The 14,048-nt window shown below is 42.2% G+C and overlaps 1 protein-coding gene across 1 annotated transcript; it reads left to right on the top strand.

Annotated features, from left to right (window-relative positions):
- The first annotated feature begins 2,065 nt into the window (after positions 1-2,065).
- On the top strand, positions 2,066-11,758 carry SFRP5 (secreted frizzled related protein 5). The gene is made up of 3 exons (XM_060766807.2): positions 2,066-2,793; positions 9,461-9,538; positions 11,141-11,758. The coding sequence occupies exons 1-3, from the start codon at positions 2,271-2,273 to the stop codon at positions 11,482-11,484; spliced, it is 945 nt and encodes a 314-aa protein (XP_060622790.1). The 5' UTR covers positions 2,066-2,270; the 3' UTR covers positions 11,485-11,758.
- The last annotated feature ends 2,290 nt before the right edge of the window (positions 11,759-14,048 follow it).

Here is a 14,048-nt window from a genome sequence, read left to right as displayed (position 1 = left end):
CAAGACCCCACCCATACTGGCACTTAATGGAGTTGAAACTCATATAATGTAGATTCATATAATGTAGTTCAACTGCATTATATAAGTCTACACTAACCACATAGTACAGTTTCAAACTGTATTATATGGCAGTGTGGATATAGAGCAGGGTTGGGTAAACTTGTGCCCTGCAGGTGTTTTGGACTTCAACTCCCACAATTCCTAACAGCCTCAGGCCCTTTCCTTTTCACCCTCAGCCACTTAAGCAGCTGAGGGTGAAAAGGAAAGGGCCTGAGGCTGTTAGGAATTGTGGGAGTTGAAGTCCAAAACATCTGCAGGGCACAAGTTTGCCCGTGCCTGATATAGTCTAAAGAAATTAGATACATGGGGATGTATGTATTTGCTTTGAAGCCAGCTCTGTTGATAAAGGCATTGACAACTAAATCCAGCACTTTTTTGCATTCCACATTTATTGCACCCACAAGTTCACTGGCATCCAATTTCATCACCAAATGTTATAACATTTACTTTTACACAAATCAGTCCATAGTGCCATAATATCTCTGATGTCTCTTCAATATCCTAGTGAGGCTGTCTCTTGTACACAGGTCAGAATTAAATTTAAGGGAGTGATTTCTCATCCCATTAGTTATACGGGGAATTTTTGCAGGCCCTCTGGTGGCACAGCAGGTTAAACCGCTGAGCTGCTGAAATTGCTGACCAAAAGGTTGGCAGTTCGAATATGGGGAGCAGGGTGAGCTCCCATTGTTAGGCCCAGCTTCTGCCAACCTAGAAGTTTGAAAATATGCAAACGTGAGTAGATCAATAGGTACCACTTCTGCAGAAAGGTAACAGCACTCCATGCTGGCCATATGACCTTGGTGATGTCTACGGACAACGCTGGCTCTTTGGCTTAGAAATAGAAATGAACACCAACCCCTAGAGTTAGACACGACTAGACTTAATGTCAGGAGAAACATTTACCTTTGTCCCCAGCTATGCTAAAGGAAGGCATTTTCCTTTCTTTCTCTTCTGATTTTCCTGTTCTTCCCTCTTTCCTGTCATCTTCTTAAACAATATTCCTTCCACTGCAGCCAGTTCTTTTTACAGTTAGTAAGTACATACAGGACAGGGGTTCTTGTGCTAGCACCGGGATCTGATTGGAGGATTCGTTTTCCATTGATTCAGCAGCGTACATTTTGGGGGCACAGCCTAAATAGCCCTGAATCCAACACATATGTCCTTGATCCAGGACCCAGATAGCTCACAACAGCTGACAGGAAATTTAAAGGTGATGTAAATGTCTTCCCTCTATTCTGACCATTAGTTCATATTCTGAACACCAAAACGTCATAATCCTATCTAATCATGTTGTCGAAGGCTTTCATGGCTGGAATCACTGGGTTGTTGTAGGTTTTTTGGGCTGTATGGCCATGTTCCAGAAGCATTCTCTCCTAATGTTTCGCCTGCATGTATGCCAGGCATCCTCAGATCCTACCTGATCATTTCAACATTTAATAAGTGAGATATTCATTGCTCATTAGAAAGCCTAGTGAATTCAGTGGATAAATTTTGCAAATGGGTTTTCCTGTCCTTCTGAGCATAGATTTTTTCATACCTGAAAAAAGAGTTGGCATAAAAATACTCTTTCACACTCAGACCTGTCTGTCAGGAGCACTTTATTAATAGTACTCTAAGGGTAAACCCTCAAAACAGGGAAAGTATACCTTTTCTCAAATCTGTCTCAAGCTGACTACTACAAGTCATTTAGTACTTAATACCAGGTGGGCCCTGCTGTGTGTACAAACTTGCAAGAGTAAGGCAAAGGAAAGAATCAGACCACAGAGAGAGAAAGTGGGGAAGGAGGTGGGGGTGGAAGAAAAGGAGGGTTGGAGGAGCCATCCAGAGTAGGAGGTGTGGACATCCTCATGGCTGGCTCCCAATTCAGTCTTGGGAGGGGGGAACATGCCTGCTGAAGATTGGCTGTCGTCACCCCCCAAGAGGCTGCTTTGGACGCTTGCAGGGGGTGGTGCTAGACAGCCCAGAGCAGAAACTTTAAACTTTTTTATAGCTCCATCCAGTCGATAGTGCCAGATACAAACCCATAACCCTGGGGAGAAGAGGCTTGCTTTCCTAGGCCGAGGCACCCCGGTTTCAAGAGTCAGGTGTTGGCTTTCACTCGGCTTGGCTGGTGTTGACTCCTATTGGCATCTGCAGCAACTTTCTCCCACATTACACCTCCCACCCCAGCCAGGAACTAAGGCAGCACAGAGAGGAGTTTCTGTTGAGCCATGGTGTCACCTTGCCACAGGAATGCCCTGGGTGCATTGCTGCTGGTGCTAGTCCAAGGCTGGTCGCAATCTGTGAGTCAGGAGTACGACTACTACAGCTGGCCCTCAGACAACTTCCAGCATGGTCGCTTTTATACGAAGCAGCCGCAGTGTGTGGACATCCCAGCTGACATGCAGCTCTGCCACAATGTGGGCTACAAGCGCATGCGCCTGCCTAACCTGCTGGAGCACGAATCCATGCCTGAGGTCAAGCAGCAAGCCAGCAGCTGGGTGCCTCTGCTGGCCAAGCGGTGCCACTCGGACACACAAGTTTTCCTCTGCTCCCTGTTTGCACCTGTCTGTCTCGACCGGCCTATCTATCCATGCCGCTCACTTTGCGAAGTGGTGCGTGACTCCTGCGCTCCTGTCATGGAATCCTATGGCTTCCCCTGGCCTGAGATGCTCAACTGCAACAAGTTTCCCTTTGACAATGATTTGTGCATCACGGTGCAGTTTGGAAACAGCCAGGCTACTCAGCCACCAGGTAAAGAGCTTTTATTAAGAGGTGTTGCTTTGGGCTAGCCATTTATCATGTTTAGATTTTCCAGAAACTCATGCATATTTCAAAACAGACCTAGAAAAAGTTAACTTTTTTTTTACGGGGGCTCCCAGAATCCCCTAGACATCATGGCCATTGAGTGTGGAATTCTGGGAATTGTAATCCTCAAAAGGAAAATTTTCCATGTTCTGTATCAAAATAGGGTGAGTTGAAAATACCATTTGATAGACTCCTGCCACTTTATGAAATACAATGTGTAAGAACCTTCAAGGCCTTGACCTTTCAATAACTAATAGAGTTGTACAGGGATAGGACACACATGGCTTGGTCTAGTTCTGGCATTTGATCCTGTGCCAACTACTAATCGGAGCCCATTCCGAGAGTGGAAGCCACTAAGGAATTTCCAGCTTAGTATCATCTTTGCTCCTTTGTCAAATCTCAGAACTGGGCAAGCGTTTACCAAAATCTGTCATGAGGCATTAAGAAAACCATTTGTCATACTTAGAAAATTATAGAGCAGACTTTCATTCCACTGTTTTCAAACCTGCTGTTTTCCCACTCTCCACATTTTTCTCAACTCATAGCACCTCCCTTGCTCCTATTCAAAGCTCTCTGTTAAGGTAGAGCAGTGTTTGTCAACCTGGGGGTCAGGACCCCGGGGGGGGGTCACGAGGGGGTGCCAGAGGGGTCGCCAAGGACCATCAGAAAACACAGTATTTTCTGTTGGTCAAGGGAGTTCTGTTTGGGAAGTTTTACCCAATTCTCTCGTTGGTGGGGTTCAGAATGCTCTTTGATTGTAGGTGAACTATAAATCCCAGAAACTACAATTTCCATATATCAACGTCTATTTCCCCCAAACTCCACCAATGTTCACATTTGGGAATATTGTGTATTCATCCCAAGTTTTGTCCAGATCCATCACTGTTTGAGTCCACAGTGCTCTCTGGATGTAGGTGCACAACAACTCCAAAACTCAAGGTCAGTGCCCACCAAATCCTTCCAGTATTTTCTGTTGGTCATGGGAGTTCTGTGTGCCAAGTCTGGCTCAATTCCTTTGATCTTTGATATTGCTGTTTTTAAATTGTTTTTAAACTGTGTTAGATTTTAGCCTGTTTTTGTAAGCCACTCCGAGCCCCAGGGGAGTGGTGGCATATAAGTTTGAATAATAAATAAATAAATAAATTCCATCGTTGGTGGAGTTCAGAATGCTCTTTGATTGTAGGTGAACTATAAATCCCAGCAACTACAACTCCCAAATGACAAAATCCCCCCAAACCCCACCAGTATTCAGATTTGGGCAAATGAAAATACATCATGCAGATCAGATATTTTCATTACAATTCATAACAGTAGCAAAATTACAGTTATGAAGTAGCAACGAACATGATGTTATGGTTGGGAATCACCACAACGTGAGGAACTGTATTAAGGGGTCACGGCATCAGGAAGGTTGAGAACCACTGAGGTAGACTTTATTTAGGGCCATGGAAGCAGCTTCTAACCAAGTTTCTAGCCAAGCTTTCAAATCATAGTGAGGACACTAATTTCAATAACCAAAGCCAGTTGTGGGTCAAAAGTATGGAAAGGCTGCATATGTGACCAACACACATATGTATAATTGTATATGCATGGATACATATCTGTGTATGTGTGTTGTATATACATACACACACCCTTTTGTATGCAGTCATTAGCCTTTCTTGGCACTCAACCAGGTGGAGGCAGTGTTTCTTCAAAGGAGAAGAAAGAGGGATTTCAAAGAGATTCAGGGCATGGAGCAAGACACTGACAAAGCTGGAAATAGAAGCCAGACATTCCTCTCTTATCAGTTCATCCTCCTAGTGATAATGAGATGGTCCACTCAGTAGACCGAGATGTTGCTTTACATTTTGCACACAATATATGATAGCACTTGAAAGCACATACATTTACACGTGCATATATAATGGGATGGACAACTTGTGACCCTCTAATGGACTGTAATTCCCATCAGTCTTTTCAGCATGATGGAATTGCAGTCCATCAATAGCAGAAAACTAATGCATAACACCCGTCTGGTACATGGACACCTTGTTTAACATACACATGGTAGTGATGGTAATCAACATTTTTATTATATATTCAAGAATTCAGTTTTGCATCTTGATGAACATGAGCTTCAATGGATAGGTTTGCATCACAGTCCTCTTGTAGGCCAAGTATATTATTTTGCTCTCTAAATCTAAGGAGCTAAATCCAGTCTCTCTGAATCAATGAGTGGGTAAACATTTATGTAAGTTCCTTTGATTCAGTGGTGTGTGCTATAATTGGAATAAAGATTTCCATTTACCCTTTCTTGTTTGTTGGTTTGTTTGATGAAGTGATCGCCAAATATTTGTAATGTATACAAATCTGTTTACTTATCAGCATTTATTTATTTATTTTAGTAAAATAATAATACAAATAATAATAAACTTTTATTTATACCCCGCCACCATCTCCCCGAAGGGACTCGGGGCGGCTAACATGATGCCAAGCCCAAGAATTACAATAAGGCAAAATAAAATACATACAACAGACAATAACATCAAATAAAATACTAAATAATAACAAAGTAATACAATAAAATAATAATAATATAATTACACAAATATAAAATGATGAAGGAATTAAACAAAGCAAGCTGGGCCAAATGTAAAGGATAAAATTATAAACCCCCTGGGTGAGATAGATAAATAACATGGTGTGTCTAGTGGAAGACTCGGGTGGGATAAACAATGGGGTTAATCTTCACTGAGGAATGAGATAAAGTATGTCTCACTCTATATCCAAGATATAGATAAAGTATGTCTCACCCTATATCCAAGGATCCCAGACAGTGTACAATAAAAATAGTTTTAAACAATTTAAAACAACTTGGCAAATTAAAACCAGACCATCTAATTTGTGTTCCATCAATGGGAGTAATACAAGGGGCAAGGACATCCATGCCTTGGAGGCTTGATTGGGGTAAACACTGACATGGCTTAATATTAAACCCTTAACAATATAAAATAGTGTACATGTGATGATTTGGATGAAATCATTTAGACCTCAAAGGGTTTAATATAAAGCCATGTCAGTGTTTATCCCAAGCAAGCCTCCAAGGCATGGCTGTCCTTGCCCCTTGTATTACTCCTGCTGATGGAGCACAAATGAAGAACTCCCCAGCAGATTTCATTCCTCAGGTGGACATATATTAGGGAGATGGCTTCCTGCAGATGTTGGGGTACCAAACGATTAAAATGTTAAAACCAGCATCTTGTTTGTACCAGAAGCAGCTTGTGCAATTCCTTCAAAATTGATGTGATATTACTACTATTTGGTGTTCCTGTCAGCAATCTAGCTGCTGACAGGAACACCAAATAGGAGTAATATTGTACTAAAGCAGCCCACATAAAATATATTGCAGTCATCCACTGGGAAATTGGTAGTACATGGATAGTAGACATGTAATTTCTTTCTTCCGTTTCCTCAGTTACTTTGGTACTTCAGGAGCCCATAATGGTAAAGGCCCTTCCTGTACAAAAACCCGCCCGACACGAAAGCAAGCAGGAGCCGATCTTGGCTCCTCCTCTGCTTTTTGGCATCACGGTTTAATCTTCTTTATTAATCCCCCAGTAAACAAAAAGAAAACCCTCATTCCCTGAAAACTACTCTCCTCTTCCATGAAGTCATCGCTCTTCCTTACCTGAAAGTGAGAAGCCTCCTTAAAATGCCTTGGAAAGAGTGTGTGTCTGCTGGCATGGTGCAGCCCAGGAGAGGAAGTTCATACGCTTGCCTGCAGCCAAGCGCCTCTCTTCTAGAGTATGAAACAAAGAACTTGCATCCTTGCCTTGGAAAGAGTGCATGTGGCATGCAGGCCCAGGAGAGGAAGAGTGTGCCTGTCTGCGGCTAAGCACCTCTCCTCTAGAGTAAGAAACAGAACATTCCTCCATGCCTTAGAAAGAGTGTATGTCGCGTGCAGCCCCGAGAAAGAAATACTCTCAAAACAGTTTAAATTAGAGTTACATTAAAAATGGCTGGCACCAGTGTTCCTTTAAGATGCATCGTGACAGCCATATAGTGCAAGTGGAGTTGGCCAGCATTCTGAATGGGTAACCTGTTTTAGTTCTCTTTCTTTTCTTACACTAAAGCACACCAGTGCATTTTTAGAAGTGTCTTAAAGGAGAGGAGGGTGGAGCCATTTTTACTTCTTTAAAAAGGGAGCTCCAGAGACGGGGAGCGATCACAGAGAAGGACCCCTCTCTCGTTCCCACCAACTGATCCTGTGACAGGGGTGGGACCGGGAAGAAGGCCTCCTCCATTGACCGCAATGCCCGGGATGGTCTGTATGGGGAGATACAATTAGACAAATAGCCTGGGTCCAAACTGGTTATGTTTCTCTTTATTCATCTTAATTTGCTTTTTATTGCTGTGTGTTCAGTATTAATATCAAGGCAATACAGAGAACATGATATAGTATGGGGTATAATATTCATTAGACCTATTTTAATAGTAATTCTCAAGCAACCAAAAGCTACCTTTATCGGGCATCTACCAATCCTCATGGGTGCTGGTTGACTGAGAGTCTACTGTATTTTTTACATTGGCATACAAACTGGAGTTTTTGTACGGTCACCTTGACCTGCAGGAGTGAGAAAAGATGTACTGAAATGTCTGAAATACAACCATCTAAAATCACCTTTGTTCTTTTTATCTCTCTCGTTTTCTCCCTGTTTTACTTTCTCTTTCTTTCATCTTCACCGAATAGAAGTTTAGTGATGTTACTAACTGAACCCATCCTTCAGGTAACTGAAGCTTAACAAACTATAGATCAGTGGCGCTCTGAGTTCCCTTAGTGTAGACAAGTTCTAAAGATGTCTAGGGGGACATTTAAGCAGTCTGGGTAGCTAGTAGTTCTGGCCTTCCAGATATTGAAGAAAAGCAATTACTTTTGTTATCAGGTATGCTGGCTAGTGCTCATGGGAATTACTGTCCAAAAACTTCTACTCTAATCAGAGGTCATACTATACATAGCTTGAGCTCCATAGAGAAAACGGATTCTGAGATTTATTGATAGCTGCTCTAGCCATAGCATTACAATATTTGGCCTGTACAAACAGTAGTGTCACTAGGTAGGTGTGAGAGGTGCAAACTGCACCTGATGACACCATCATAGGAAATAAGGACAAAATTACTCTCTAAAATTGTGTACATTTTTAATTAACAAATATGCCTGTAGTTGAATATAGGTACAAAAGCATTTTTCATAAGCCCAGCTTACATGTGCTTTATCAATGTATCTAAAAGGTTAAAACTCTATGTTGATTTACTTTTTGAACTTCCTAATGCACATTCACTCCAGTCACAGCTGTCATAATTACTCATTTATAGTGATGCTTCAAATGATGTGGCTTCACCTGCATGTACAACAAGCACACGTTGTTTTTGTTGCTGCGGGGTGTATTACAGTCACCGATTTTGTCAAATTTGTTGATATTTTAGCAGCAATATTGTGGTATGGTACCATGTGGGAGGAGGTTGATAGAGATGGCACCATGTCATCCCCATGACTAGGGTTCGTGGGAGACACAAACCCTAGTGATGCCAATGTATACAAGGGAGTTCCCTTCAGTCAACCTAGACTACAGTTATGTCTTTGTTCTTGGTTCTGTCTGTCATGAGACTATATTAGCCAGATTGTTTGTCCTGCACAACAAAAACGCCCCATAATTTTATAACAACAACAACACTTTATATGTATTCTGCCCTATCTCCCCGAGAGGATTCGGGGATACAGACACAGGCAAACATGCAATGCCTTGAAACAGTGAAACAGATACACAGATAAAAGTAAACGCTTCCCCTTCATCTCCGACCCCGGAGGTGGAGCTCATCTCTATTTCTAAGCTAAAGAGCCTGCGTTGTTCTCAGACACCTCCTGGTCATATGGCTAGCGTGACTACATGGAATGCCATTTACCTTCCCGCCGGGACAGTACCTATCTACTGACATTTGCATGTTTTCAAACTGCTAGGTTGGCAAAAACTGGAGCTAACACCGGGAGCTCACACCATCCCATGGATTCGAAGCACCAACCTTCTGGTCAGCAAGTTCAGCAGCTCAGCAGTTTAACCTGTTGCGCCACAAGCTTTCTTTTTAATGTTTATCTGTTTAAAACCCAAATATGGTAAATTTGAATAGAAATGTACCTAGCTGAAGTAGGCCTGGTGACCTATATAAAAGGGGAAACTGATAAGTGGAGAAAAGTTGAGTAACACAAGAAATGAGCATTTCCCCCTTTGATTGTGAGTTCTTGCATTTCAGGGATTCAATTTGATTATTCTTGTGGCGTCTTCTAACTCTATGATTCTATGATACCCTAAAATAAAGTTTCATCCAATGGTTCAGAAGTCTTTAGATGAGCCAAACATCTAAACTTTCTATTAGGTTTAGGATTCTTCATGACAAGTAAAAAGAAGTTCATGACAATATTCAGAAATCTAAGACTGGGGATAACCATCATAATGGCTGGTTGAACGTTAGAATTTACGAAGCAAAGCAAGTTGATTGTGGGAATCTGGAAGGCAAAGATGCACAAGACAGTCCAGGGTTGTGATGCACTTTTTCTCACATGTTTCCTCCCTTACAGTGTCAAAGATCTGCACCCAGTGTGAGATGGAGCACAAAGCAGATGGCATAATGGAGCAAATGTGTTCCAGTGACTTTGGTAAGCCATTAATGCAAAGCAGATTTGGGGTTCATGAGGTCCTCCAGATGTTGATAGACCAAAATGTCTGACATCAGTGCTTCCCAACCTTTGGTCCTCCAGGAGTTTTGGACACCAGCTCCCACAATTCCTAACAGATGCTAAACTGGCTGGGATTTCTGGGAATTGAAGTCCAAAGCACCAGAAGGCCCAAAAGTTGGGAACCACTGCTCTAAATTATTGGCTATGCTGGCTAGAACTACTAGGACTTGCAATCCAACAACATCTGAAGGTGCATGTCTTCTACTCCTAATTCAAAGGAACTATGAGATAGATAGATAGATAGATAGATAGATAGATAGATAGATAGATAGGAGTTGTTTGGAAATGTATCACCTGTTTGTTGCTCCCATTATATACAGTGGCAGAATAAAATGGCGTTCCTTATATGAAATGGCAAAATTAGGTTTCCCTTTTGAATTGTTGTGGGAGGGGGAGATCTGCGGATGGTGGAATCCATGGATACAGAAGGCCAACTAATCTATATATGAGGTACTTTATCAAAAATAGCCTTTGAGTCTTCTTTCCAGCCTAAAGGATATTTGCTGATAGATAATTTCTCAATTGCAAAACAGCTCACTGTCCCACTAGCTGGGACCAGTTAGTTTTATTCATCAGTCTTTTTCATCTGATTTTGGGATGCTTCTCATGTGGGATTTTTCCTCTATGAATGATCTATCCTGAGCCATCCTTCAAAGTCCACTTACATGGAAAATCTAAGGATGACTCAGATGGTAAACAGACACAACTGTAGTAGGCCACATGCTGCTCAATTCAAGAAAATCATTGCCAGCTGGAACTACCTCCATCGACCTACTAATTCACATTTCCCTGTATGACCACTACACCACCACCATCTGATGTGGCCAAAAGAAGGCTTGACCACATCTTGGTCCTGTTCCCTGTGCTTCGTAGAGCAAAGAGAAACCCTGAAATCCTACATCTAATATGGATACGCTCCCTAGTAAAGCTGTGATGGGTTTTATAAATAACCAATGACCCAAAGCTTAATAGATAGTGGTTTGGCCTTGTGGCAAAAATCAATCAGTCATGTATACAATAGCAATCAAAAGAAAGTCAAGGAAGATTAACTACATCGCTCCTCCATTCAGTCACAGGGAGAGGAAGCAAGCCAAGGATGCATCTATACTGTAGAATTAATGTAGATTGACACAAGTTTAATTGCCAAGACTCAATGGCATGGAATCTTGGGAGTTGTAGTTTGGTGAGGAACCACACTCTTTTGCAGGTGAAGCTAAAGACCTTGTAAAGCTACAACTCCCATGATACCATAGCATAGAGATTTGGCAATTACAGTGGTGTCAAACTATATGAATTGCAGTGCAGATGAACTCCAAGTTGTAAATAACTGCCCTATGACACTACCACTGCCAATTGTTTCTTTTGCTTTCTGTCTTTGTTAATAGGGCTAAACTCTCAAAATCAAATAAAACACTCCTACAGCTCCTGCCCTGTGAACCCATCTTGTTCTTCCTTCCTTTCAGCCTGTTCAAGTGCTACGTAAGCCACTAATACTACCCATTATTCATTTCTCCTCCACAGTGGTTAAGTTGCGCATCAAGGAAATCAAGAAGGAGAATGGTGAGAGACGACTAGTAGCTGCTCAGAAGAAGAAAAAGCTACTCAAAGTGGGACCATTGAAACGCAAGGATACCAAGAAGTTAGTGTTGCATATGAAGAATGCAGGTGCCTGCCCTTGCCCACAGCTTGATGACCTCAGTGGTAGCTTCCTAGTGATGGGTCGCAAGGTGGGTGGGAGGTTGCTGGTCTTGGCTATTTATCGCTGGGAGAAGAAGAACAAAGAGATGAAATTTGCTGTCAAATTCATGTTTTCCTACCCCTGTTCCATGCACTACCCCTTCTTCTATGGAGCTGATCCCCACTGAGCTCTGAGATCCTTCCTCACTCTTCTTCAGAATACTCTCTACACTTTCAGTCCCCTTCTTTATAAAAGTAGGTTTACACCAAATCATACACCTTGGGAATTGCAAGGATCCTTCCTTTCATAGTACATACTCCATTTAGTTCCAAATCTTTACAAGGGCTTCATATCCATCAGCAGAAACTCTCAACACTTCTTTACTGGAAAATAGGAAACATCTTACCAACTGGGTTGTTTTAGGTTTTTCAGGCTGTATGGCCATGTTCTAGAAGCATTCTCTCCTGACAGTTCGCCTGCATCTGTGGCAGGCATCCTCAGAGATTGTGAGGTCAGACTTCACAACCTCTGAGGATGCCTGCCACAGATGCAGGCCAAACATCAGGAGAGAATGCTTCTAAAGCATGGCCATACAGCCCGAAAAACCTACATCAACCCAGTGATTCTGGCTTTGAAAGCCTTTAACAATACTGTTACCAACGCTAAGCAGCAACTCATCCAGATATCTTCTTCCCAGTAATGACTTGTTAGCCTGCAGGCTAATGACATTTTAGCCTGCAGTAATGACTTGTTAGCCTTAAGACGAATATTTAAAGAAAACACCACCATTTTCTACCGAGAAAAATGTCTTAACATTCATGAACATTTGAGTTGAGCAATCCTGCTTTGTTAACGTTTGCAGCCTCTTGAACCTGCTAAGTATAGATGCCCAGTCCCATAACAGTGGCTTGCCCACCCTTGGTCTAGAATAGTGGTTCTCAACTTGTGGGTCCTCAGGTGTTTTGGTCTACAACTCCCAGAAATCCCAGTCAGTTTACCAGCCATTAGGATTTCTAGGAGTTGAAAGCCAAAACATCTGGTGACCCACAGATTGAGAACCATTGCTCTAGAGAATGTAAACTGCCAGATTCCAGCATTGTAATAGGAACCACAATATCCAATTGGCATTTTATTGGGCTGACAGACCCCAGTTGTAGCATTTCCTCCTTCCGACTCCTATCTGTCTACTCCACATGTTTCCAAGTCATGTTGAACAAAGGTGGGCAGAAAGTAGATCCTAATCTGCTGATATATGTCTGGGTGATTTGCAGTAGATTGGCGAGAGTTTCTAACTCTCAATTGTTTAGCAACAACAATGACAAAATGTCTTTTCCCCACCTAAATAAGGCATTGAAACAAAGATAGCCATTGATAATCAGTGGTAGATTACATGAGGCCAGATGAAAAATAATATTTTCAGTGATAAATATATAACATTTGCATCTCACTTGAGTTTCTGGGGAGAAAGTTCCCCACAAATTAGATCCTAAAGGCTTAAAATATGCCCATTCCTGACATAATATGTAAAGTGCAGGTTGGGCAGTTCCTATCTTACATGACTTTGTTGGAAGGGAAACAAATAATAATAATAATAATAATAATAATAACAACAACAACAACAACACTTTATTTATATTCCGCCCTTCTCCACGAAGGGCCTCAGAGCGGATTACAGTATATATAAAGCAGACACAGGCAAACATTCAATGCCTTAGTTACAATCATATACAATGAGACACAAAAACACAGACAAAGGCAAGAGCTTCTCCTTTCATTTCTGGCTTTGGAGACAGTGCTCATCTCTGGCTCTGGGGAGATGCTCTTCTCCATTTTTAAGCTGAGGAGCCTGTCTGCATTGTCAACTCCTGGTTGTGTGGCTGGCATGATTGCTTGGAGCATCATTTTGCTGGCTGAAGCAGTACCTATTTATCTACTCACATTTGCATGTTTTCAAACTGCTAGGTTGGCAGGAACTAGGACTAACAACAGGAGCTCACTCTGTCCCTTGGATTTAAACTGCCAACCTTTAGGTCAGCAGTTCAGCAGCCCAAGGGTTTAACCCATTGCACCACCTCAATTAACACTAACAATCTCAGATTCTCACTTCTTTTTGCTATTGATCCTTATCGTCAGCCTCCCACTATCATTATCGCTGGGTTGATTTTTGCAAGCACCTTTCAAGCAGTGTAGGTAAAATAAAACAAGATGTGAGGTTGCCCCTCAGGACTGCTCCCGAGGCAAACACTCATGCAGGTGCATCCATCGTGCCTCCCAGCCAGAGACCAGAATAGCCCATGGCCATAATTCTTAATTGTTAATTGGAGAGGGTTTTCAGTAGCCACTTAACTTCACTAGATGATTTAACTGAAATGGGCCTATTAGTTCTTTTGTTAATTGCATTTCCCCCTTTCCAGCCCTCATCTCCTCATTTACTAAGTTACACTTGCTGTATGACTACATCAAATGTATGAGCAGAGCCAGACTACAAGAATAACTCTGCCCTTGTGTGTGTAGCAGTGAGGGTGCCAAACCACCAACTGGGCCTGCTGGGTATCTGTATCCACCACGCAGGATGCCAGACCACCAACTGAGCCCAGTGGATGGCAAACAGTGTGTGTATGTGTCTTCTGCGGACCCTTCCATCTGGCATATTTCCAGGTCTCTGAGTGCTGGGATCAGCTGGCACACAATCTTGGAATTAATATTTATAGAATCAGCACTGCCAATGATAGAGCGGATGGGGGCAGGGAA

The sequence above is a fragment of the Anolis sagrei genome, chromosome 3, assembly GCF_037176765.1.
Source record: "Anolis sagrei isolate rAnoSag1 chromosome 3, rAnoSag1.mat, whole genome shotgun sequence".
Taxonomy (NCBI): Eukaryota; Metazoa; Chordata; class Lepidosauria; order Squamata; family Dactyloidae; genus Anolis; species Anolis sagrei.
Note: the sequence above shows the minus strand (reverse complement) of the source record. Positions and strands in the feature narration are given on the sequence as shown.